The sequence below is a fragment of the Oncorhynchus tshawytscha genome, linkage group LG10, assembly GCF_018296145.1.
Source record: "Oncorhynchus tshawytscha isolate Ot180627B linkage group LG10, Otsh_v2.0, whole genome shotgun sequence".
Lineage (NCBI taxonomy): Eukaryota > Metazoa > Chordata > Actinopteri > Salmoniformes > Salmonidae > Oncorhynchus > Oncorhynchus tshawytscha.
Window position 1 is genome coordinate 19,031,154 of NC_056438.1, and position 24,407 is coordinate 19,055,560.

General features: G+C 44.1%; 2 protein-coding genes across 3 annotated transcripts; one reads left to right on the top strand and one right to left on the bottom strand.

The window, feature by feature from the left end:
* Positions 1 to 1,200: 1,200 nt before the first annotated feature.
* Positions 1,201 to 24,407, bottom strand: LOC112236310 (tetratricopeptide repeat protein 5-like). 2 transcript variants are annotated; one of them, XM_042328292.1, is made up of 12 exons: positions 24,139 to 24,407; positions 17,841 to 17,943; positions 15,739 to 16,795; positions 10,509 to 10,512; positions 7,527 to 7,738; positions 6,881 to 7,031; positions 6,521 to 6,612; positions 6,327 to 6,383; positions 6,038 to 6,184; positions 5,553 to 5,767; positions 2,059 to 2,203; positions 1,201 to 1,337 (listed from the first exon to the last, which is right to left on the bottom strand). In XM_042328292.1, the coding sequence occupies exons 3-12, from the start codon at positions 15,748 to 15,750 to the stop codon at positions 1,218 to 1,220; spliced, it is 1,155 nt and encodes a 384-aa protein (XP_042184226.1). In that variant the 5' UTR covers positions 15,751 to 16,795; positions 17,841 to 17,943; positions 24,139 to 24,407; the 3' UTR covers positions 1,201 to 1,217. The 2 variants fall into 2 exon arrangements, with proteins under 2 accessions (XP_042184226.1, XP_042184227.1); XM_042328293.1 differs by lacking the exons at positions 10,509 to 10,512; positions 15,739 to 16,795; positions 17,841 to 17,943; positions 24,139 to 24,407 and adding an exon at positions 8,732 to 9,010.
* On the top strand, positions 9,151 to 15,260 carry mettl3 (methyltransferase like 3). The gene is made up of 11 exons (XM_024404887.2): positions 9,151 to 9,475; positions 9,757 to 9,950; positions 10,547 to 11,005; positions 11,170 to 11,345; positions 13,222 to 13,435; positions 13,673 to 13,860; positions 14,084 to 14,122; positions 14,219 to 14,327; positions 14,488 to 14,553; positions 14,730 to 14,842; positions 14,951 to 15,260. Exons 1-11 carry the CDS (start codon positions 9,373 to 9,375, stop codon positions 15,060 to 15,062), a joined length of 1,773 nt encoding a protein of 590 aa, XP_024260655.1. The 5' UTR covers positions 9,151 to 9,372; the 3' UTR covers positions 15,063 to 15,260.

Here is a 24,407-nt window from a genome sequence, read left to right on the forward strand (position 1 = left end):
CGCATCAGAACATGCTGTCGTGGAAATTACCACCAGGGACACCTGAAGTAAATATTAAATTAATAGTACTATATTATCAGCAAGCTGGACAGGATCCAACAAACTTAAATGCACCAGTAGTTTATGTTTCGGGGGTCAGCTGATGTAATAAATAAATACATTCCAATCAAATGTATTTATTTATTACATCAGCTGACCCCCGACACATAGATGACGTTGTTGTCACTTGCTAGCGAGCTAGCCAACTTCAACTAACTCAGTCACGTCAAACATTGAACCGGGAATGACAGTACAATAGCTGCATTTTCCTTCGTTTGAGCTTTTTTTCTATTGGCATTTACTTTGATATGATACAGTATGTCCAGTTTAAAAAAAAGGTTAAATAAAATTTAAAAAATAATGACGTTGATGCGTGAATTCGACTGGCTCAGAAAAGGTTGCCCCGTCTGGGCACGGTTCACTATGTATGGTACTAGCTAGCTAGAGATCGAGATTCAAAAGTGAAACGTTGTTTCCGAGGTCGGATAGGCAGACAACGAGACTTATATTACCCCCCGCTGTACCAATCTAAATAGTAGGCTGGAAGTAAGGACAAATAGTGTGGGGGTTGATATAAATACAAGAGATGATTCGGAAAGCAACATAAACATTATATTCTTATGGAGATTAGGTGATCATGTTAGCAGGCATAAGTGTGTCTGACGGCCAATCAGCATCCAACAAAACAGTTTGATATTGTAGTTTAATGGTTGCATTTTTGTTACCAGAAGTTACTTTGATTGTTTGCACTTATTTTTCAATAAAATACAGCATGACAGTGTTATTTTTCACTGTGGAAGGTTTGACTAACATCATGGTGAAAGATGATCAACTACATAAGCTAATGATAAAGCAAACGTTTAAATCATGTCCACATTGGAGACATGTTTGTTTTAATGTCTTGAACCCATGTCGGACACCATCTTCACCACAATTAATTATCATATTAGTAGTTGGTAATTTACAAAATCCCCCAGCCTCCCTCCCACTTTAACAAAATACAAACAAAAATATTTATAAATATGTACAGTGTATTCCTAAAGACTATTTAACAAACAAGGATCTACTATTTACAAAACTAAGATAAAAAAAATAGGCACACAGGCTCTTCACACTCCTTCCTGGCTTCCTGGCTCCCTGTCTGTCTGCCCCCCCCCCTTCTCTATCACCCCCTTCCCTCATTCGCTCTGGGGTTTGTAGCTGACTGAGGCTGCAGTCTGAGCCTGGACGTTCTGTCTCTTGCCGTTGACGATGAGGAGCAGAGGGGAGTCCACTCGTATACTGCGGAAGTCAAACGTCTACAGCAGGGCCAGGAGAGAGGAGAGATAATAGATTGGAAAATCAGAAATGAAGAGACCCCCTAGATCTGTAGTAGCCTTGGTGGGGTTCAAGTGATGTCAGTTTTGATAATTAAGTCTAACAGAGAGAGTCTGTCTTTGGCAATGTACAACAGTTTAAACATTTTGGCCAAGGGATCCTTGGTATAAGTTTAGATGATGCAATATTATTAATCTCCAATTTTCGTTCTGAACCCTGGCCAACACGGGCTTGGAAGGCTCACAGGGATATTGGTATCTACAGTACTCCCCCAATTATACATTTTTCAACTCAGTACTTCTTGTATTGCCCCCCCAATAAAATAAATGTAAACAGAAATACACTGTCATTTAAGCTTTAAAACTGCAAAGTTTTCTCTCTGCCTCATGGCAAAATATGTAGAATTACAGGATATTAGCTTAAACTTCCACATTTCCCCTCTGAAGCCAGGAGATGGGCCTTTAAAATGTTCCTTCCCAGGGCCTGAGACTTAGACCGTCAGGCCATGCACTGCCAAAATCACAGTAGAGCTCATTGTATGCCTTTTTTTTTATTTTTATCTCACTCAAGTTATGAGGACACTCAGATTCAGAGACACCTAAAATCAGTGCATTCAGCTAAAGTAGATAGAATTACATCACAATCATTGCAAGTAAAAAGTGTGTAAAGATCCATGTAAGCTGTAGAGAAAGACACACTAACCTGGTCGTTGTGTGCTACACTGTGGCGTTTGACCTGTGGCTCCAGGATGACCACAGAGTCTCCAATCAGAACTCCCCAGTTGTCTGCTGTGTTATAGACCATGACCACGCAGCATGTTTCCTCACTGTCCACCATGCCGAAAGTACTGGGAGACAGAGAGAGACACAGTATCATATCACTGTCTATCCACCATAGCAAATGTACCCCAGCAAGGCAAAACATACAGCAATATAGCCCTTCAGTTCATACACCTTCAAACAAAGGGGCATGTAGACAGCAACTTACTTCCATTATCCCAAACATGAAGAAAAAGGTATAGTTGAAGTCGGAAGTTTACATACAAATTTGAATGACTCCAATCTAAGTGTTTTTCAACCACTCCACAAATGTCTTGTTAACAAACTATAGTTTTGGCAAGTCGGTTAGGACATTACTTTGTGCATGACACAAGTACATTTTCCAACAATTGTTTACAGACAGATTATTTCACTTATAATTTACTATATCACAATTCCAGCGGGTCAGAAGTTTACATACACTAAGTTGACTTTGCCTTTAAACAGCTTGGAAAATTCCAGAAAATTATGTCATGGCTTTAGAAGCTTCGGATAGGCTAATTGACATCATTTGAGTCAATTGGAGGTGTACCTGTGGATGTATTTCAAGGCCTGCCTTCAAACTCAGTGCCTCTTTGCATGACATCATGGAAAAGTCCAAAGAAATTAGCCAAGACCTCAGAATTTATTTTTACTACCACAAGTCAGGTTCACCCTTGGTAGCAATTTCCAAATGCCTGAAGGTACCGCGTTCATCTGTACAAACAATAGTACGCAAGTATAAACACCATGGGACCATGCAGCCGTCATACCGGCTTTCGACTCTGTCAATCACCACATTCTTATCGGCAGACTCAACAGCCTTGGTTTCTCAAATGACTGCCTCGCCTGGTTCACCAACTACTTCTCAGACAGAGTTCAGTGTGTAAAATCAGAAGGCCTGTTGTCCGGACCTCTTGCAGTCTCTATGGGGGTGTCACAGGGTTCAATTCTCAGGCCCGACTCTTTTCTCTGTATACATCAATGATGTTGCTCTTGCTGCTGGTGATTCTCTGATCCACCTCTACGCAGACATCACCATTCTGTTTACTTCTGGCCCTTCTTTGGACACTGTGTTAACTAACCTCCAGACGAGCTTCAATGCCATACAACACTCCTTCCATGGCCCCCAACTGCTCTTAAATGCAAGTAAAACTAAATGCATGCTCTTCAACCAATCGCTACCGGCACCTGCACGCCCGTCCAGCATCACTACTCTGGACGGTTCTGACTTAGAATATGTGGACATCTATAAATACCTAGGTGTCTGGTTAGACTGTAAACTCTCCTTCCAGACTCACATTAAGCATCTCCAATCCAAAATTAAATCTAGAATCAGCTTCGTATTTCACAAACAAAGCATCCTTCACTCATGCTGCCAAATATATCCTCGTAAAACTGACCATCCTACCGATCCTTGACTTTGGCGATATCATTTACAAAATAGCCTCCAACACTCTACTCAGCAAATTGGATGCAGTCTATCACAGTGCCACCTGTTTTGTCACCAAAGCCCCATATACTACCCACCACTGCGACCTGTATGCGCTCGTTGGCTGGCCCTGGCTTCATATTTGTCACCAAACCCACTGGCTCCAGGTCATCTATAAGTCTTTACTAGGTAAAGCCCCGCCTTATCTCAGCTCACTGGTCACCATAGCAGCACCCACCGGTAGCACGCGCTCCAGCAGGTATATTTCACTGGTCACCCCCAAAGCCAATTCCTCCTTTGGCCGCCTTTCCTTCCAGTTCTCTGCTGCCAATGACTGGAACGAATTGCAAAAATCACTGAAGCTGGAGACTCATATCTCCCTCACTAACTTTAAGCACAAGCTGTCAGAGCAGCTCACAGATCACTGCACCTGTACATGCCCATCTGTAAATAGCCCATCCAACTACCTCATCCCCATACCGTTATTTAAGTTTTTGCTCCTTTGCACCCCAGTATCTCTACTTGCACATTCATCTTCTGCACATCTACCGCTCCAGTGTTTAATTGCTAAATTGTAATTATTTCTCCACTATGTCCTATTTATTGTCTTACCTCCCTTATCTTATCTCATTTGCACACACTGTATATAGATTTTTTTTCTATTGTGTTATTGACTGTATGTTTGTTTATTCCATGTGTAACTCTGTGTTGTTGTTCGTGTCACACTGCTTTGCTTTATCTTGGTCAGGTCGCAGTTGAAAATGAGAACTTGTTCTCAACTAGCCTACCTGGTTAAATAAAGGTGAAATAAATAGATACTGCTTAGGAAGGAGACCCGTTCTGTCTCCTGGAGATGAACGTACCTTGGTGTGAAAAGTGCAAATCAATCCCAGAAAAGCAAAGGACCTTGTGAAGATGCTGGAGGAAACAGGTACAAAAGTATCCAGAAACGAGTCCTATATCGACATAACCTGAAAGGCCGCTCAGCAAGGAAGAAGCCACTGCCCCAAAACCGCCATAAAAAAAGCCAGACTACGGTTTGCAACTGCACATGGGGACAAAGATCGTACTTTTTGGAGAAATGTCCTCTGGTCTGATGAAACAAAATTAGAACTGTTTGGCCATAATGACCAACGTTATGTTTGGAGGAAAAAGGGGGAGGCTTGTAAGCCGAAGAACACCATCCTAACTGTGAAGCATAGGGGTGGCAGCATCATGTTGTGGGGTGCTTTGCTGTGGGAGGGACCGGTGCACTTCACAAAATAGATGGCATCACGAGGCAGGAAAATTATGTGGATATATTGAAGCAACATCTCAAGACATCAGTCAGGAAGTTAAAGCTTGGTAGCAAATGGGTCTTCCAAATGGACAATGACCCCAAGCATACTTCCAAAGTTGTGGCAAAATGGCTTAAGGACAACAAAGTCAAGTTATTGGAGTGGCCATCACAAAGCCCTGACCACAATCCTATAGAAAATGTGTGTGCAGAACAGAAAAAGCGTGTGTGAGCAAGGAGGCCTACAAACCTGACTCAGTTGCACCAGCTCTGTCAGGAGGAATGGGCCAAAATTCACCCAACTTATTGTGGGAAGCTTGTGGAAGGCTACCTGAAACGTTTGACCCAAATTAAACAATTTAAAGGCAATGCTACCAAATACTAATTGAGTGTATGTAAACTTCTGACCCACTGGGAATGTGATGAAAGAAATAAAAGCTGAAATAAATCATCCTCTCTACTATTATTCTGACATTTCACATTCTTAAAATAACGTGGTGATCCTAACTGACCTAAGACAGGGAATTTTTACTAGGATTAAATGTCAGGAATTGTGAAAAACTGAGTTTAAATGTAATTGGCTAAGGTGTATGTAAACTTCAACTGTACATCTTACACACATTGATCCACACACACAAAGTACACAGCAGACTCAATATTACAGTCTAACACTAGAGGAAGTGGAACTCACAAGGCCATGCGTCCCTCTGAGGCCAAGCTGAACACAACCTTTCCCAGGGCAGCCACCCCAGCGTTGTGGCCGTGTGTCAGGGAAGACAGGGTCCGGGGCTCCAGGCTCCCAACGCGGCCTGCGGGGGAGCGGAACTGAGGGGAGGAGCATGGCCCCAGGGCCAACGGGCTGAGGTTGGAGAGCATTGTTCGCAGGCGCCGGGCCTTCACCTTCCCCTGAAGGGGTGACAGTAAAAGAGTAGTACACTGTTATCAGTGGAAAAGCATAGGACTCTGCTGCCACCTATTGGTGATTTATAATTCTCTGATACACATTTGCATTAGTGCTGGAGTTGACAAGAAATGTGTTTGTATATTTTATTAAGTTTATATCCTATACAGATCACATGAACTGCTGATAGATGTAGATTGGAGACTGATGTGCCCTGTCCATTTTATCTATATGAATGTGTGTAAATGTATGTGGAGGGGTTCTACTGTTTCTACCTTGTTCTCTGTGAGTGTTGTGAGTTTCTCCAGGTATTCCAGCAGCTGCCTCTCCCTCTCTGGAGGCTCCTCCCACGCAGGGTCCAGGGCCGCAGCGCGACTGTACCCGCCCAGGGCAGACCCAAACATCTCCTCATACTGAAACAGCTGGAGGGGTTAGACACAGGCATGGATCATTAGCTTCAGTTTACTTTTATATGCATTTTTTCTGTGTAATGGAGTTATTGAAGTAAGTACCACACGCATATTATACGAATCATATCAGAATATGCCAACGATAATGTTTTACCGTGGCTCTATTGAAGTGCAGATCGGGGTTGGAGGTTGCTGTTCGGTCCACTTTCTCCTGAGAGAGAGAACAGATGAGGGAAGGAATTATATAGTGCTTAACAATGATTATTGCACAACATTCTAATTGACCCACTCATACTATCCTGTCAGGCTTTGTAAATACAACTGAGTTTGGTTTGTGTGTGTACTCACAGCCTGTGCATAGGCACTCAGAGCCTGCTGAGACATTTGTGGATTCTGTCTGCAGGTGAAGAACAGGGAGATGTAGGCGTTCCCCAGGATGTCTGTCAACATACACCAATACATCATCAATACATCATCCACTATCCACTCATATTCAGTATTAGAGGACGTTTTCTCATACCAACATGTACGTTCTTTTATCCTCTCTTTGGAGATCCTGAATTACAGCCAAACCTATTCACATAACATATATAACTGTATGCATGCTCCACCCCCACTATCCCCGGCCGTGTCCCCCACACTTTAATTCTCTGAACTCCTAACCACTGTAAAATATGAATCTGTTATGATATTATCCATCATACTCACACCAGGAGGTGCCGTCGGTGACGTCCAACTGTACAGCCTGCCTGGCCATGGCCACGCTCTCCAGCACCCTCTTCCCCTGCTCATCACCGCCCCCTCCTGGCAGCTGCCTCAGCACCATGGACAGACTACGCAGAGATACTTTGTTCTTACTCTGGGACGGAGGGAGAAAAGAGACGTGATCTAGCAGTTACAGCTGTTGACCCCAGCAACCATGTGTGCCAGAGACAGCCCCACTCATTAAAAATAATAATAATTTTATATTGGTTTGGGGGTAGTTCAATATCCATGATGTAGCAATAGAGAATAAAACAGACCAGGGTAAACAAAAATAAAGGTAGAAAGAGACAAAGGAAGGTGCACACAATGGGAGATAGAGTTATGGCTTGAAAGGTTGTGATAAACAGCTGTTGTTTATGCAGGCCTATAACTTGGGCTATAACCCGTTATGAACACTTTACATGCATTCTGTTCTTGATTAGTAAGGTTCTACTGCATACCTTGATCTCAACACAACAGTACCACGGCACCGACACCACTCTCCAGTTAACCTGAAGAGCTTTGTGACTCATGCTGTCTGTGATTTAAAAGCCCAGCTATGCAAATAAAACACATGATTACTGTGTTATCTTATTATCTTATTGCTAACCTGCTGCAGGGCTCCAGTGAAGCAGGTCTTAGCGGTGGTCAGGTCTCCTTTCTTCCAGTACTGCTCCCCCAGTGTGTTCCAGCCCTCCACTAGTCCAGGCTCCAGCTTCACGGCCCGGGACAGGCACTCCCCAGCGGTGGTGCTATACTCCGGAGACACCCCCAGGGAGCGACCCCGCAGCAGCAGGAACTCAGCACTGTGCTTATACGACTCTGGAGGAGACAAAGGGACGACAGAGAGATGATTCTCTAGTCTAGGGGTTCCCAAACTGTTTCACTCAGGCCCCCCTTCCGGCATTGGAGAACATTCCCGCGCCCCACATCTACTTCTATAGGCACAAGCACTGTTCACATCCCTCTTGTTGGCGTAGAGAAATGTTGCAGTTTTAAAGCTTGACATACATTTTCCCATGTCTAATGTGTATTCATGTGATATTTGAGTGATTCGAATATTCCAACAAAATCTATTGGCTAAAAAACCTAGCTGAAAAACATTATCTGACATGAGCTAGTTGATCTAGACATTTCTGACAAGTTATAAATAGCACTGTAGGGTATGCAATGACTGACATGACAAGAGAAAAATGGATGATGCACTACCCAATTTTGAAATGGAGTTACTTCTGTTGTTTTTTGGGGGGGGGTGAAGAGAAAAATGGATGATGCACTACCCAATTTTGAAATGGAGTTACTTCTGTTGTTTTTTGGGGGGCATAAAAGATCACTCTCTAGTCAGGGGGTAATTTTGAAATGTGTTGCTATGCAGCAAATACACTTGATACTGTTGGTTTCCTTGCATAAGTGCATGCATGCTCACTGGCATTGAGGGATGATGACACAGCAAGATATCTAGCTATCGCTGCATATGGCTAGACGTCTCAGGCGCCAATTTAGCTGGCTAGCCAAGACTGAGAGACACTGTAAGTCAAGCCAAGCTAAAGTTAGACAGTTAACTAACCGACAATCAGCTGATGGCTCGTCAGATTTAGAGACAACCAACTCGGTTAGAAGATAGTACAATCAACCACAGAATTTTGGTCGATTAATATGACAGTTGGTATCAGTTGTTATAGTAACGAGTCTGGAGAGCTAGCTAGCAACAAAGGAAATGTGGGATGTAACTGTTTAAATACGACGTACATTACAATTGCGAGGTTAATTATGGCAATCAATTCCATGCAGTGATAATATAATAATTTGCAATACTTTTAAAATGTGTAAATCATCTTTGTCAGTCGCAGGATCACCATCCTTCTCCACTTCCGCCATCTTTTCCAGTGGTTGTTAGAAGAATTCGAGAAGAGTACATTGTCAACACGACACCGGCTGGCCTGGGGGGGTATGCTGTAACTTAGCTGGATAATATTAAACTATTATTTGCTAAACCATTCTAATTTACTTAAAGTAATAAACTCAAGTTTGTTGTATTTTTTTCTTTACCGCATATTGCTAGCTAATGAACTAACAACAAATGTCGTATTGTTGTTGGAACAGACTGAACAGGAAGTATCCCTTTTATCCCGGAAATGTGTCCGTCTTCAAAAAACACCCGTCTTGTGCTCATTTTAACATATCGATTGCTTTAAAGTTGTCACGACCTAACATTATGTAAAACATTTATTTGAACGAGTTCTGAGAGGTGAAAAATTCTACTTGCAATAGAAAAGTTAGCTGTTAAATTTTGGATGTGTCTGTCTTGGTGGTTTCCTCCAACAACAAGGGGGAACCAGTCATTCGTTGTTGTTGCTAGTCCGACACAGTGCGAGCGGTGTCCACATTATCCCGCTAAACTAAGTGATCTTGCATGCCCCGTTTTCGATTCACTTTCGCGGTAGCTCCTACTCTAAATGTCGGATACATGGAGCAACATCCAGGCACACAAGAAGCAGCTGGACTCGCTGCGAGAGAGACTGCAGAGGCGACGGAAAGACCCCACGCAACTCGCTGCAGGTGTGTCTTTATGCTAACGCGTTAGCTAGCTAGAGAGAGGCGGGATGGGGAAAATAAGATTAGACAATAGGGATTTCAACACACAAATGTATTTGATTCTATGCTGATGGTTAAAGTTGAAAAAGTTTAGCAAATGTCAATGCTTGTGCATTATCTGTGGACACTTAGCTATATGGTCCAGATACTAACGAATAACGTTAACTAGTAATTCACGTTCTTAATCTGCATAAACACTGTTACTGCTAATGGAATTTACAACTGGTGGGTTTCTTTTATCGCAGAGGTGGGAGGCAGCAGTACTGAAGGGGCTGCAGCGCGGAGTGAGAGTCCAGGACCAGCCCTCCAGAGTCCCCCACAGGAGGAGGCTGAACGTCCCCCGGACCCTGAACTAGAGAAGAGACTCCTGGGTTATCTGTCGGACCTGAGCCTCTCACTGCCCACTGACTCCTTGACCATTACTGATGAGCTCAGTACTGTGAGTGTGTATCCTGTGACCAAGATATAATATTAGCTAAAAAAAAAATATCAGACCAGGGTTCAAATACATGTGTATTTGAGTTGAGTATTTGTTATTTAAATACCTTTGTCTGTGTATTTGAGTATTTTCAAATACACAGCCCAAAACAACTACTTTTATTTGAGTATTTTAATGTTTATTTGTAAAAAAAAATATATATATATATAATAATAATAAATAGTATTTGAAAGTATTTTCATCCAGGTAGTTAAAATCCTATTTTCAAAAACATGGGTTAAATGCATGGGAGTGTATTTGAGTATTTTCAAATAGGCTACATTCCAATATTCAACTACTTGTTTTTTCAAATAAAGGTTATCTAAATACTTGTTTTGAAAAGTAATTGAAATGCCTAAAATAGTATTTGAACCCAGGTCTGGATAGTATATGTGTGTGTGCTGACCACTATTGCAAATTTTATGAAGACTATGGATATGAATAATCACTTTGTCACTCATAAGCCACTGTTCCCATAACTGTATTACATTCCTTTTCCTATCCTTTCTCTTTCCTCACCTTCCTCTCTCATTCCACTTCTATTTTCTCCTCCACAGTCTGAAGTGCCTGTCACCCATGGCTGCATCCAGAGTCTGCTGCTCAAGTTCTCTGCCCAGGAGCTCATCGAAGTCCGGCAGCCATCCGTGGCCACCTCCCCATCCTCTTCTTCCTCAACACTCGTCATCTCCGTGGACCACACAAAACTCTGGGCCATGATTGGGGGCGGGGCCTTAGGCCAGAGGAAGAGGAAAGCAGAGGACCAAGCCCACCATAAACGTCCGCCAGGTTCCTCCCCTGCTCTCCAGAGCCCGCCCTCCCCTCCGCCCACTTCCTCCATCTCCCTGGCACCTGCTTCCTCCTCCCAGCTGACCGGGCCCTCTGATTGGAAGGCTGGAGGAGGAAGGGGCGGGGCAGATAAACAGGGCAGGACCAGTAAGGGGCAGACGTCTCACCTGGACATGGAGATAGAGAGCCTCCTGAACCAGCAGTCCACCAAGGAGCAGCAGAGCAAGAAGGTACATTCACACCTTGGTAGAGGGAGGGGAAAGAGATGGGGGTACCCTGGGGTTAGTTTGAACCATATCAATACAAACCTTATTATACTGCCCAATGTTCAATCCATTTTTCAACCACACAGTCAATGGTGAAATCAAATTGTGTGTGTGTGTGTGTGTGATAGATGAGCAGAGAAATACTGGAGCTTCTGAACACCAGCACAGCTAAAGAGCAGTCCATCGTTGAGAAGTTCCGGTCACGCGGTCGTGCTCAGGTCCAGGAGTTCTGTGACCATGGGACCAAAGAGGAGTGTACGCGGTCTGGGTTCACACCCCAGCCCTGCACCAAGCTGCACTTCCGGTCAGTACTACTGCCACATACAACCATTTTTTACCCCCTTTTTCTTCCCAATTTCAATCTTGTCTCATCGCTGCAACTCTCCAATGGGCTCGGGAGGTGAAGGTCGAGTCATGAGTCTTCTGAAACATGACCAGCCAAACTGCACTTAACACCTGCCCGATTAACCCGGAAGCCAGCCACACCAATGTGTCGGAGGAAACACTGTTCAACTGACCACCGAGTTCAGCCTGCTGGTGTCCGGGCCGCCTCAAGTAATCCCTAGTGCGCGATGAGATGTGTAAAGCCCATCCGGCCAAACCCTGCCCTAACACAGACGACGCTGGGCCAATTGTGCGCCGCCCTATGGGACTCCCGATCACGGCCGGTTGTGACACAGCCCGGGAACAAACCCGGGTCTGTGGGGACTCCTCTAGCACTGTGATGCAGTGTCTCTCTCTCTGATTACTTTTTTGCATCATTTAATTTAACCCAGCCCCAAATCGTCTTTTTCCTGATTTTGTTGTTGTGCTGATCACATCCCTTATCAAATCAAAGTTTGTCACTTGTGGTGACAACCTTACAGTGAAATGCTTACTTACAGGCCCTAACCAACAGTGCAATTTTTAAGTTAAAAAAAAAGGTATTAGGTGAACAATCTATAAGTAAAGAAATAAAAACTATTTCTTGCCATGCGGTAGTAGAGAGAACAGTCTATGGCTGGGGTCTTTGACAATTTTTAGGGCATTCCTCTGACACCGCCTGGTGTCGAGGTCCTGGATGGCAGGCAGCTTAGCCCCGGTGATGTACTGGGCCGTACTGAGCAGTTGCCGTACCAGGCAGTGATGCAACCAGTCAGGATGCTCTCAATGTTGCAGCTGTAGAATCTTTTGAGGATCTGAGGACCCATGGCAAATCTTTTCAGTCTCCTGATGGGGAATAGGCTTTGTCGTTCCCTCTTCACGACTGTCTTGGTTCTCGGTCCTCCTTTTCCTGTAGTCCACAATCTTCTCCTTATTCTTGGTTAGGTTGAGGGATAGGTTGTTATTCTGGCACTACCCAGCCAGGTCTCTGACCTCCCTAAAGGCTGTCTAGTCGCCGTCGGTGATCAGGCCTACTACTGTTGTGTCATCTGCAAATTTAATGATGGTATTGGAGTTGTGTCTGGCCATGCAGTCGTGGGTGAACAGGGAGTACAGGAGGGGACTGAGCACGCACCCCTGGGGGGCTCCAGTGTTGAGGATCAGCGAGGCAGATGTGTTGCTACTACCCTCATCACCTGAGGGCGGCCCGTCAGGAAGTCCAGCATCCAGATGCAGAGAGAGGTGTTTAGTCCCAGGATTCTTAGCTTAGTGATGAGCTTTGAGGGCACTATGGTGTTAAATGCTGAGCTGTAGTCAATTAATAGCATTCTCACGTAGATATTCCTTTTGTCCAGGTGGGAAAGGGCAGTGTGGAGTGCAATAGAGATTACATCATCTGTGGATCTGTTTGGGCGGTATGCAAATTGGGGTGGGTCTAGGGTTTCTGGGATAATGGTGTTGATGTGAGCCATTACCAGCCTTTCAAGGCACTTCATGGCTATGGATGTGAGTGCTACGGGTCTGTAGTCATTTAGGCAGGTTGCCTTTGTGTTCTTGGGCACAGGGACTATGGTGGTCTGCTTGAAACATGTTGGTATTACAGACTCAGTCAGGGACATGTTGAAAATGTCAGTGAAGACGCCTGCCAGTTGGTCAGCACATGCCCGGAGTACACGTCCTCGTAATCCGTCTGGCCCGCAGCCTTGTGATTGGCTGTATGTCTCCATCTAATCACTTACAGTCTATTTTAATTGGCTGAAGCATCTTATCTGGTCCCGCTGTATTGTCTGAGCCCTGTCGTCTCTCCCCTCTCTCAGACGCATCATCAACAAGCACACAGACGAGAGTCTTGGAGACTGCTCCTTCCTCAACACCTGTTTCCACATGGACACCTGTAAATACGTTCACTATGAGATCGACGCCCCTCCAGAGGCAGAGGGGGGCTTGATGGGGACCCAGGCTGGGGGCATGGAGGTGGGACTACACCAGGGGGAGGAAGACAGCAACGTGGGGAAACTGTTCCCCTCTCAGGTGAGGAGGAATGGAGGGAGAGGGGCATGAAGGGAAAAGGGGGAGGCCTATGAAAAGGAAGGAGGAGGAGAGAGACTAGGCTTTTATTTTGGTACATGTCTCTAATGGTGTAATTCCCCAAAGGGAGAAATTAGGTAAATGAATCTGTCTACATAGGTTATGTCAGTTACCTCCCGAAGTGGTCAGACTGACGCTGCGGTTCAATCCAGTCTGATCCAGTTTTGTCCCCCATCACAGTGGATCTGTTGTGACATCCGGGTCCTGGACGTGTCGATTCTGGGGAAGTTCTCTGTGGTGATGGCCGACCCTCCCTGGGACATCCACATGGAGCTGCCCTACGGAACTCTGACGGACGACGAGATGAGGAAGCTCCACATCCCCGTCCTCCAGGACGACGGCTTCCTCTTCCTCTGGGTGACTGGCAGGTACCTCCACCAATCAGATATGAGTGGAATAGTGTGTTTCTACTCGACCAATCAGCTGCCAGAAGAACAGTGCATGCTAATGGACATGCAGGGTCTGACAGAGGTTAATTATATGATAAGCCATAAACTCTTGATTTTTGTTTACGTTGATTGTTGCTTTGATTGACATCTTTCACTTTTTTCAATAGGCTGTTCAGTCTTCATGCCTATCTATTTCTTCTAGGGCTATGGAGTTGGGTAGAGAATGTCTGAGTCTTTGGGGGTAAGTCTTTATTCATCAACCTTTGGGACCAATAAGTAAGTCAGTCAACTGTCGTAATCTGACTGTTGGTCTTACTCATGCTTTTTTCCCTCGTAGCTATGAGCGTGTTGATGAGATCATTTGGGTGAAGACCAACCAGTTACAGAGAATCATCCGTACCGGCAGGACTGGTCACTGGCTCAATCATGGGAAGGAGCACTGCTTGGTGAGTGTGATGTAATGTGTTGTGATATGTTGTGTGCCATCATACCTCTTATCTGACTCTGTGGGCTCTGGGCAGTGTAGTGCGGTCAGTTGTGTATATTTACTGTTATTGTGGTATAGTTGTGTGTGTACAGTTGTATTGATGTGTATGTGCTTCTCAGGTGGGCGTGAAGGGACAGCCCCAGGGATTCAACAGAGGGCTGGACTGTGATGTCATCGTGGCAGAGGTCAGGGGTCATACACAATTCATCTATTTGATGTTCCAATCCTATGAGAGCCTAGAATGTTTTAACTCAATCCTGTCTGTTCTCTCTCCCTCTCCTGTCCTCTCTCATTCTTGTCTTTTGTCTCAACCTCTTTCTCTCCCCACCACCTCTCTCTCTCTCTATTTCTCTCTCTCCAGGTGCGTTCCACCAGCCACAAGCCAGATGAGATTTATGGAATGATTGAGAGACTCTCACCTGGTACCAGGAAGATTGAGCTCTTTGGCAGACCTCACAATGTCCAACCCAACTGGTACGTGTATGTGTGTATGGTGTGTATGGTGTGTATTCATTGAATTTGTAAATGAGGTATGTGAGTATTCTTTCTTTTTCTAAGCCTTCTTTTCTCTCTCGCTCTCAGGGTAACTCTTGGTAATCAGTTAGATGGCATTCACCTCTTGGACCCTGATGTCGTGGCTCGCTTCAAGAAACGTTACCCAGACGGAGTCATCTCCAAACCCAAGAACATGTAGAGAGTGGTCCTAAACGCCTTCCATGGGGTCATCGTTGTCAATTACTTGTCCTGTTATAAACATGTTATGTCATGTTATGAACTTAGACGCCGAGGGAAAGCACTGATCAATGATCAGTAAGTGTCTGATGGACTGCCTTCTGTTTTTTATGTATTTTGTACCAATTACAACATTTTGTAATAAATATGGTTGAAGGACTATTTATGGATCTCTATGATGTGGATCAGACATAATGCACAATGAATCCACCAAAAACATTTCAGTATATACTTTTTTTTGTATTACTTTGTTAGTACATTTTGTCCATTTCCATGACAACAGCACTACAGTATACAAAGTGAGGACTGGCTAGTTTGGGAATCTTGATTGATTTACATTTAATTTGATTAAAAGAAAAACATTGACATTGGAAATGTAGCAATATTTTCTTCACAGTAATTAGGAATCACAATTTTCTCTTCATTCCAAATGTACCACCGTAGCCCCAGATGTATGCTACTACATTCTCCTACAATAATTTTCACAATTTGTACAAAAATATATGATGAGTATTTATTATCCTTAAACTAGTAGGTGAAGCAGGAAAAAGATTTCAATGTTAAGAGAGGGTGGGTTGTAGAACCCAACTAAAGCACCAAAACACTGTTGAAATGTCTTTCCAGAACAATCTGTTGACTTTCTCCTCCATTCACTGATGCTCCCCATAAGATGCCATCAGAAGTAAAGAGCTGCACGTAAGCTGGAGGAGCTGCCGGTTAACATTTCTAGATATGAATCAAGTGTAGATGCAATCCAAGCAGCCAGTTGGAAAGGGCACTAGAAGAAGACAGCCAGCACCAAACTGAATTTAATTGAGGAAATGTTCAAAAGGTAAGTAAAAAGGCACAAACTCATTAGTATCTTCATCAGCCAAACCAATCAAAATCTAGTTACCATGTTTTTCTCAGCAAGTTAGGATAGTGTTAGGATAAAAACAAAAAAGCCTGTGTTTAAAGTTGGGAGTTCCAAACTGTCTTGTTGTATTCAACAGCTAGTATTTTAAAGACTTGAATTTGCAGTTGTGGTCTTTAAACTGCCCCCCCCAACTTGGTTGGTAATGATGTAGTAAACATTTTTCCATCTCTACTAGCCACACCAGCAGTGCATTCTGCATTTCTCTAGTGAAGAACTCAATCTACTGTGATATATCCATCCTTTACAGTCACTTCTGACGGGTGAGTTGAGAACGAACGTTGAGTACGTAGGTACCACTGAGTAGATCAAGTCTCAGTACTTTACATTCTATGTTCTGTTGAGCTATAATAATGGATATCATAGTGGAGGGGCAAGAGTTCATTTTTGGGCAATGGTGATGATGACAGGAGGGATGCCTCAGTAGAAACTAAAGTGTCATTCCCAGCACTGTAAACCAGGCTGGTATTCATTAGGGTACACCGTAGCAAAAATGTTTCACAACGGAAGCGCTTCTTATCGGACAAGCCCAGGTATTCCCTCCCTATTTCAGTCCTTTTTCTTCCGTTTGATGCCTAATGAAGACTACTCGGCACGTCGGGGCTGATCTATTCAGCAGGTGGCATCCACTGCGTTGAAGTTGCTGTCCATCTGGTGTCTGAAGGAGAGGCGAGCCTTGGTGGAGAAGTAGATCTGGGAGCCACTCAGACTGCTGCTGCTCTCGCCCTCGCTACCACACGACACTGTGGACGACAGGCGGGGCTTCATCTCCTCACTGGGGACTGGAGCGATGAAGGGAGGAAGGACGGAGGAATGGAGGGAGAGAGGAGTTATTGAACCAGTAGCACTCAACGTTTTAGCATCTTTCTGCATGATGTTGTTGTTGCCATGTCTCTACGTGTCTACATAGTGAGGGATGATTTGATCATGCTATTTAACATACATAATGGTATGCGTCATCCCTCGTGTCTTTTCGTAACTTAAATGTGACATGATTTCAACTTCGTTGACATTCGAATTATGTAAATCTAATAAAGGTGTAGCTGGAAGGAACGAATAACGAAGGACTAAATGATTGACGGACAGTTATAATACTGGGAAGTGGACAGGAAAAGAAGAACAGAGTGACATAAAACTCATTATTGACTTACATAAGCAGAGCCCGGAGCAAGACCTTCACTGTAGCTAACTCTGACATACCTGGTTATATCATAGCACTGTCAACATGTCTTCCAAATATGTGTGTTGTTGATAATCATAGATTATGTGTGCAGCATATTATTACTGCACAGACAGCCCTGGGGAGTTCTGACATAATGATACTGTGTGTAATTAACTATGTAATGGCTGGGGAGTTCTGACATAATGATACTGTGTGTAATTAACTATGTAATGGCTGGGGAGTTCTGACATAATGATACTGTGTGTAATTAACTATGTAATGGCTGGGGAGTTCTGACATAATGATACTGTGTGTAATTAACTATGTAATGGCTGGGGAGTTCTGACATAATGATACTGTGTGTAATTAACTATGTAATGGCTGGGGAGTTCTGACATAATGATACTTACTGTATGTAATTAACTATGTAAGGGCTGGGGAGTTCTGACATATTGAGAATGCTAATGTATATAATACTGATAGTACTATATGTGGAAGGTTGTAGTTCTCTCATCTGCAGGTAGGGGGCACTGTCTGCCCTTTTCACTATGTAACGGCTGACAGTGATAATGATATAACATGTAACTAACTACCTAATGTCATGTACAACTCTAATATGTAATGCGCTACTATGTAATGTAATTGGCAGCCTGTAGTTATCTCACCTGCAGGTGGGGGGCACTGTTTAGCCTTGCATCGCTCTTTACAGCGTCTGTACCAGGGGAAGCACTGGAGCACCTTCACACCCATGTCTGGAGCTGAGGACCACTGAGGAGAGAGAGAGAGAGAAAGAGAGAGAGAGAAAAATATATGAATGGAGGAGTGAGGGGAGAAACAATTGAAAACAGTCTTCTCCTGTAGATTTTTGTGTGTTTATCTGTTTCTGTTTTCTTGACGTGTAGTTCCATAGCTTTTACACATTATTTGTCTCAAATGCCAAGCCCTGGACGTTTGTGTGGATTGGAGTGACTTCTGCATATCATATCAAACCACAACATATTAAACCACAACCACAAATTCATAGCTAATTGATTAAAACCTCCTCACAAGAGCCATATCAGCTAGTCGATCGTTAAGGCCGTCACGAGAGACTACCAACTGTTTAACCGGGCCTTGATAACAGTTAACACAACAACTACCCAACAAAACAAACCCACATTAACTCCCACAAAGCGTATGTGGCCACCGACTCTGAATGAACCTCTATCAACCAGATGTTACTGAGATGATGAGTCTGATGGGTCTTCACCTCATCATCACTCACAGGGTCGAACCATAATGGAATTAGTCCCGTCCAGTCCACTACGCCCAGTGGAATTAATAATGGATTTGGTCCAGTCTATGAGGGGACAAAGTGTTCAATGACATGACACGATGATGACTGATGAGGCTTAGCTAATCTCTGTTGTGTCGCTTGTCAGTAGACGCAGGCGAGCATTCACACACATAATCCAATCAATGGGCTATGGGAGACGGATAGAGCAGCTGATTAAAAGCCTTGGCTTGAGTTACACAGAGGTCACACGACACATACAACTCAGACAGGATAAGACATGCCTGGCCCATCATACCATATAGCACCGTAGGTGCTTAGAGAGATTATATGTGCATAGAGAGATATAATGCTCATGTCATGTCAAGTCTGTTACCCACGTCATGTATAATTGGAAATTAAGATGCATACTATGTGAAAGTCAGAGAACTTTAACTCAATGGATCTCATCCTCTCGTCATTTAGCCAGGCAAGTTGTAGTGACGCTGAAAGGAGTTCATGCAATAAATGATATTTACATAGTAAATGCAAACATTAATTGATGTGTGCAGGCCCACTGAATACAGTAGATTGACTATGCCTTGGATGTGTTGAGTCTATGCTCCTGGCAGTCTGTCTGTCAATAACTCTGAATGTATTTAGATTTCATGTATATTTAGGGTTAGCATGTATAGACAGACTATCTTGGCTTGGCGCACACTACCCACCCTACTATACCTCTCATTGAAGTCAAACACACACGCACACACACACACACACACACGCCCTACTTTGATCTGCTCTGGCCTACAGCTCTGCTCTTTGATCTCTGTGTGTGTGTGTGTGTGTGTGTGTGTGTGTGTGTGTGTGTGTGTGTGTGTGTGTGTGTGTGTGTGTGTGTGTGTGTGTGTGTGTGTGTGTGTGTGTGTGTGTGTGTGTGTGTGTGTGTGTGTGTGTGTGTGTGTGTGTGTGTGTCTGATTAGATTAATGTTTGTTGGGTCAATGGTTCACCTATTAAATTCTAACCTCAGGTCTTGTCAGTACTCTACCTGTGTGGCCCTTGGAGATAAGATAAACGGGGGGTCCCTCTGTCCACAGCAATGAACAAATATGCAATTGATTACAATGTTAAAGCAATAGAAGAGAATGGTGGTACTCAACTGAGACTGAAGAGCTGTCTGGTAAAAACCTTTCAGCAGAGTGTCGTGTGTATAGCTGTCTATTCATTCAGTAGATCTCAAAATAAATACCCTGTTTGACTGACACCTTTATCCTGCTATTTACCCTGTGTTCCATTGACCTACTGTTAGGAGCCCCTCGAATAGAACAGAGAAATGTAATGACTCTCTGTGGAAACAATCAAATGACTTTCTATTATAAAACCTCTCACAAGGTCTTCCATCATCACAGAGCTCCATTTAGCTCTGATCTGTGGTAACATCAAGAGAGGGTGGCGGGGCTGCTGACAGCAAACCCTTGCCCACACAGAAGCCTGTCACCGTACTGTGCAGACGTGCAATCTGTAGCTAAAACCCTCTGACCTGGTTATCACTTATTGTTGGTTAGGGTGTGTGTGTGTGTGTGTGTGTGTGTGTGTGTGTGTGTGTGTGTGTGTGTGTGTGTGTGTGTGTGTGTGTGTGTGTGTGTGTGTGTGTGTGTGTGTGTGTGTGTGTGTGTGTGTGTGTGTGTGTGTGTGTGTGTGTGTGTGTGTTTTCCTGGCTGTTACAGCTTTCTCTGCACTCACAGGAATGAGGTCATTTCATAAAGATGTGATACCTCTCTCACACACTCTGTTAGCCCCTTTGACATGTAGGGGTCAGGCCAAAGGAGGACTCATTTCAGTGTGACACCCATTCCACTCTGTTAATCAGTCACAATGTGTGAAAATTGCTTTCTTAAAACAACTCTCTCTATTCTCTTTCTCTCACCCTCTACCTTTCCCCAACTCCCCCCCCTCTCTCTCATCTATCTCTCTCTGTCTCTCTCTCATCTCTCCCTCGCTCTCAGGTTTGGCTCTGCAACCCTATCCCATAGACAGACACAGTGAATCCATTATACTAAGTCACACGTTGCTTGGCCAAGCACTAACTTTAAGAAGTTGGACGATGCCCACCTAAATCTCAGCTCTTCATATCGACAGTCAATGATCAATTTAGTCACTTAGGAATTCCTATGGGTGTTTAGGGCACCATTGTAATTGGTGAGGCTCTGACTACAGAACATAACCTTGCTTGTTATTGTATGGGTTGTAGTGTACATTGGAGAGTGGGGGAAAGAGAGCAGGCTGGGCAGGAAAGATAACAATCCTGCAGTGTAGCCAAAGTCACACAGCGATAATACATTCTTTGTGTATTAATAAACCACTCAAACACACTTTTTCCTCTCTCTGGGTCACAAACGCATGCACACACGCACACACACGCATGCACACACACACACACACACACACACACACACACACACACACACACACACACACACACACACACACACACACACACACACACACACACACACACAGAGACTAGATGGCCTGGTCAGTGGTGAGGAATTTGGGGCCCTGGTCATTACTGTCTGTAGTACAGCAAGTCTCTGGCAGAGAACAGCAATCACAGAGCCTAGAACAGAAAATAACCAGCCCAGTCCAGTGGGGGAGGGAGAGAGGGAGATGGGGAGAGAGAAAGGTAGAAATGGAGAAAGAGAGAGGGGGAGAGAGAGATAGGGGAGTGAGAGAGGATGAGAGAGAGGATGAGAGAGAGCAGGGGAGAAAGGAGAACAGTGGCCACCTAAACCACAGAGAGAGGGGGAAGCTAGAGCTAGCTTTTGGTCCTTTTTCCTGTGTATGTTCCCTCTAAGTGCAGGATCCTGCCAGGCCAGGGCAAGGAAGAGTACTGTGTTGACGTGAGGGACGTGCAGCCCTGAACCATGGTTTTACTCACACACTGCCTGGTCAGTGACTGGTTCAGGCTGCTACTGAGTGATTTCTCAATGTTAATCAAATACACATAGGTTTGTCTTATCGGGCACTGATTCTTCATAGTGTGTGTGTGTGTGTGTGTGTGTGTGTGTTCAATGTGATTATCCACAGTTTACTCTCAACACATCCACAGTTAATTATGTATATTGTACATATGACAGATTACATACAACTGAACTGAATACAACAAAACCATTTTTAAAACAGGTTATTCATGTGTGTTCCTGCCTGGAATGTTTTGTTTGATGGTTAGCAGCATGCAACAGAACCAGGAAAGTCCAGGAGTATGTGAGCAAACTCTACAGAAATCTGATTATCTGTTTTCCAACCTTTCCTACCTCCATTCCAAGTATTCAGCCCCATGGGAGACTAAGGCCCATCCAAAATGGCACCATATTCCCTACGCAGTGCACTACTTTTGACCAGGGCCCATATGGCTCTGGTCAAAAGTAGTGCACTACATAGGGAAGATGGTGCTATTTGGGACGTATTCTTAGAATGTGTGGCAGTGAGCCTGGGTCTGTAATGCCCCTGAAAGAAGAAGGCCCCAGCCCAAGTACAGTCCCTTCCTGCCATGGACTATGACGCACATATAGGCCTACTGGTGCCCAGTCTGTCCACTCACATTAGAACCCTTGTCCATCTCCAAAACAGCAATGGAAAGTAGAAAGAAATGATAACAACTTCAAATCTAATTACATTTCTCAATCTCACTCAAAATACAACTCGTCTTGTAGTTGTATCAGATCTTTTTTTAAATAAAAAGTCCCTCTGGCCATTTCACAATGTTGAATAACAGGAGGCCAATGGCAATTTACCCTTGAAGAGGGGCCCCATTATTTGCATGCCATAGAGAGGGGGCCTCCGTGCGCGTGCATGTGACAGGGTTGAATGAAGTGACAGAACAACAGAACCAGACGGGCTAATCCAAGCTTTCAATTAAACAGTGCATCACCTCTCTCTCCCCACCACCTCTCTCTCCCCACCAATCCCCCCCATCTCTCTCTCTCCCCCACCTCTCTTTCTCCCCACCACCTCTCTCCCCACCAATTTCCCCCCCATCTCTCTCTCTCCCCCACCCCTCTTTCTCCCCACCACGTCTCTCCCCACCAATTTCCCCATCTCTCTCTCTCTCCCCCACCAACTTCCCCCAACTCTCTCTCTCCCCCACTTCTCTCTCCCCACCACCTCTCTCTCCCCACCACCTATCTCTCTCCCCCACCTCTCTGTTTCTCCCACCACCTCTCTCTCCCCACCACCTATCTCTCTCCCCCACCTCTCTCTTTCTCCCACTACCCCCCCACTTCTCTCCCTCCCCCACCTCTCTCTCCCCACCTCTCTCTCTACCCCCACCTCTCTCTCTCTCTCCCCACCTCTCCCTCACTTCTCTCCCTCCCCCACCACTCTCTCTCCCCCACCTCGCTCTCTCATGATGGAAAACGAGATGCCCAACTGGATTGCTGAGCACTGAGCAGTAACCATGTGCATGTGATTATGTGTTATTTAAATACTTATTTTCAGTCAGCTGCTTCAGTTGGAAGTATTTTAAAGTATTTTAAAATGATTTCCTTTAAATAGCCTATTTGAAAGTATTTTCAAATAATAATTTCAAATGCTATTTTCAAATACCTGGGTTAAATGCATGGTAGTGTATTTTAATCTGTGTATTTGAGTATTTTCAAATACATTCCAATACTTTCCAATTGTATTTCCAAATGCATTCCAATATTTAACTACTTGTCTTTTTAAATAAAACATATCTGAATAGTTCATTCAAAATGTATGTGAAATTAATGAGATGCTTGCTGTTTGGGGTTTTAGGCTGGGTTTCTGTACAGCACTTTGTGACATCAGCTGATGTAAGAAGGGCTTTATAAATACATTTGATTGGTTGATTGAGATACTTTAAACATGATTTGAACCCAGGTCTGGCAGTACCAGAATGTGTTTGTCTGAAAGCCTAGAGGAGAGCGTGTGGATGTAAATAATGAACGTAGGTGTGTTTACTTCACCATGGAAGAAGCAGTGCTGACAGTAGACTACTGACAGGAAGTCTATTCATTCATAAATCATTCTCTATCTCAATAACGTGTCGCACATAAAATACATTGTTCGGAGTCATCTGGGTAGTTGAGTAGAAAGGGTCCGTTTGAACTAAGATTGCATTTTCTGATATCCATGCAGACTCCATGTATTCATGAATCATCTCAGAGAAGGAGTTCTTATCTTCGGTCAGTATTTTTAGATTATCCTCCTCTGAGAGCTGTATGAATACGGGCCAGGGTCTAAATGCCAAATGATGCAGACAAATATTCAAGTCAACAAAAACACTGAACAACTATGTGCACTGGTAAATCTATGCCGAAGCTTGAGTAAGGTTTATGCATGCCGCAATTAGAGACAGGCTATATACAGACAAACGCACAGAGTTGTTATTGCGGCTCTCATGGGACGCTTCCACCCAGACACACCGACTACAGCCCCACAGCCCGCAGCTCAGCTACCTCTCTCTCAGATGCAAATTCGTTTTCAACAACATTTGGTTTTTGGTCTTTAACTATGCGTTGTATATTCTGCTGTATATTCATTGAATATCTCCTCAACAGTGCACTAAAGTAAAATAAATAACAATGTAGTAACACTGATCTTGTTGATTTACATTGTTGCTTATGATAAAAGTAGGAACGTCTGGAAAAATGCACTTTTTAACGTAAAGAGAAGCACAATAACTTACCTGATGTAGCTGCAACTTTGCAGATCTTGAAGAACAATGCGCAATTTTCAAGTAGGCTACCTGTACAATCGTATCGGACTACTGGTTCCAATTCAATAGTGAATTCACCATTTGCAACTTTGATTGGTGGACTATCTGATGTCAGTTCAAAAGCCAGCTGTCGCGAACTGCACAAGACTCTGTGCGGAGCGAGCGTTCTGTTCCAAATGCGCGGTTGGTCGGTGCACTGGATGGCAACATGGAAAGGTTTGTGGAGCGCATGGAGCGCC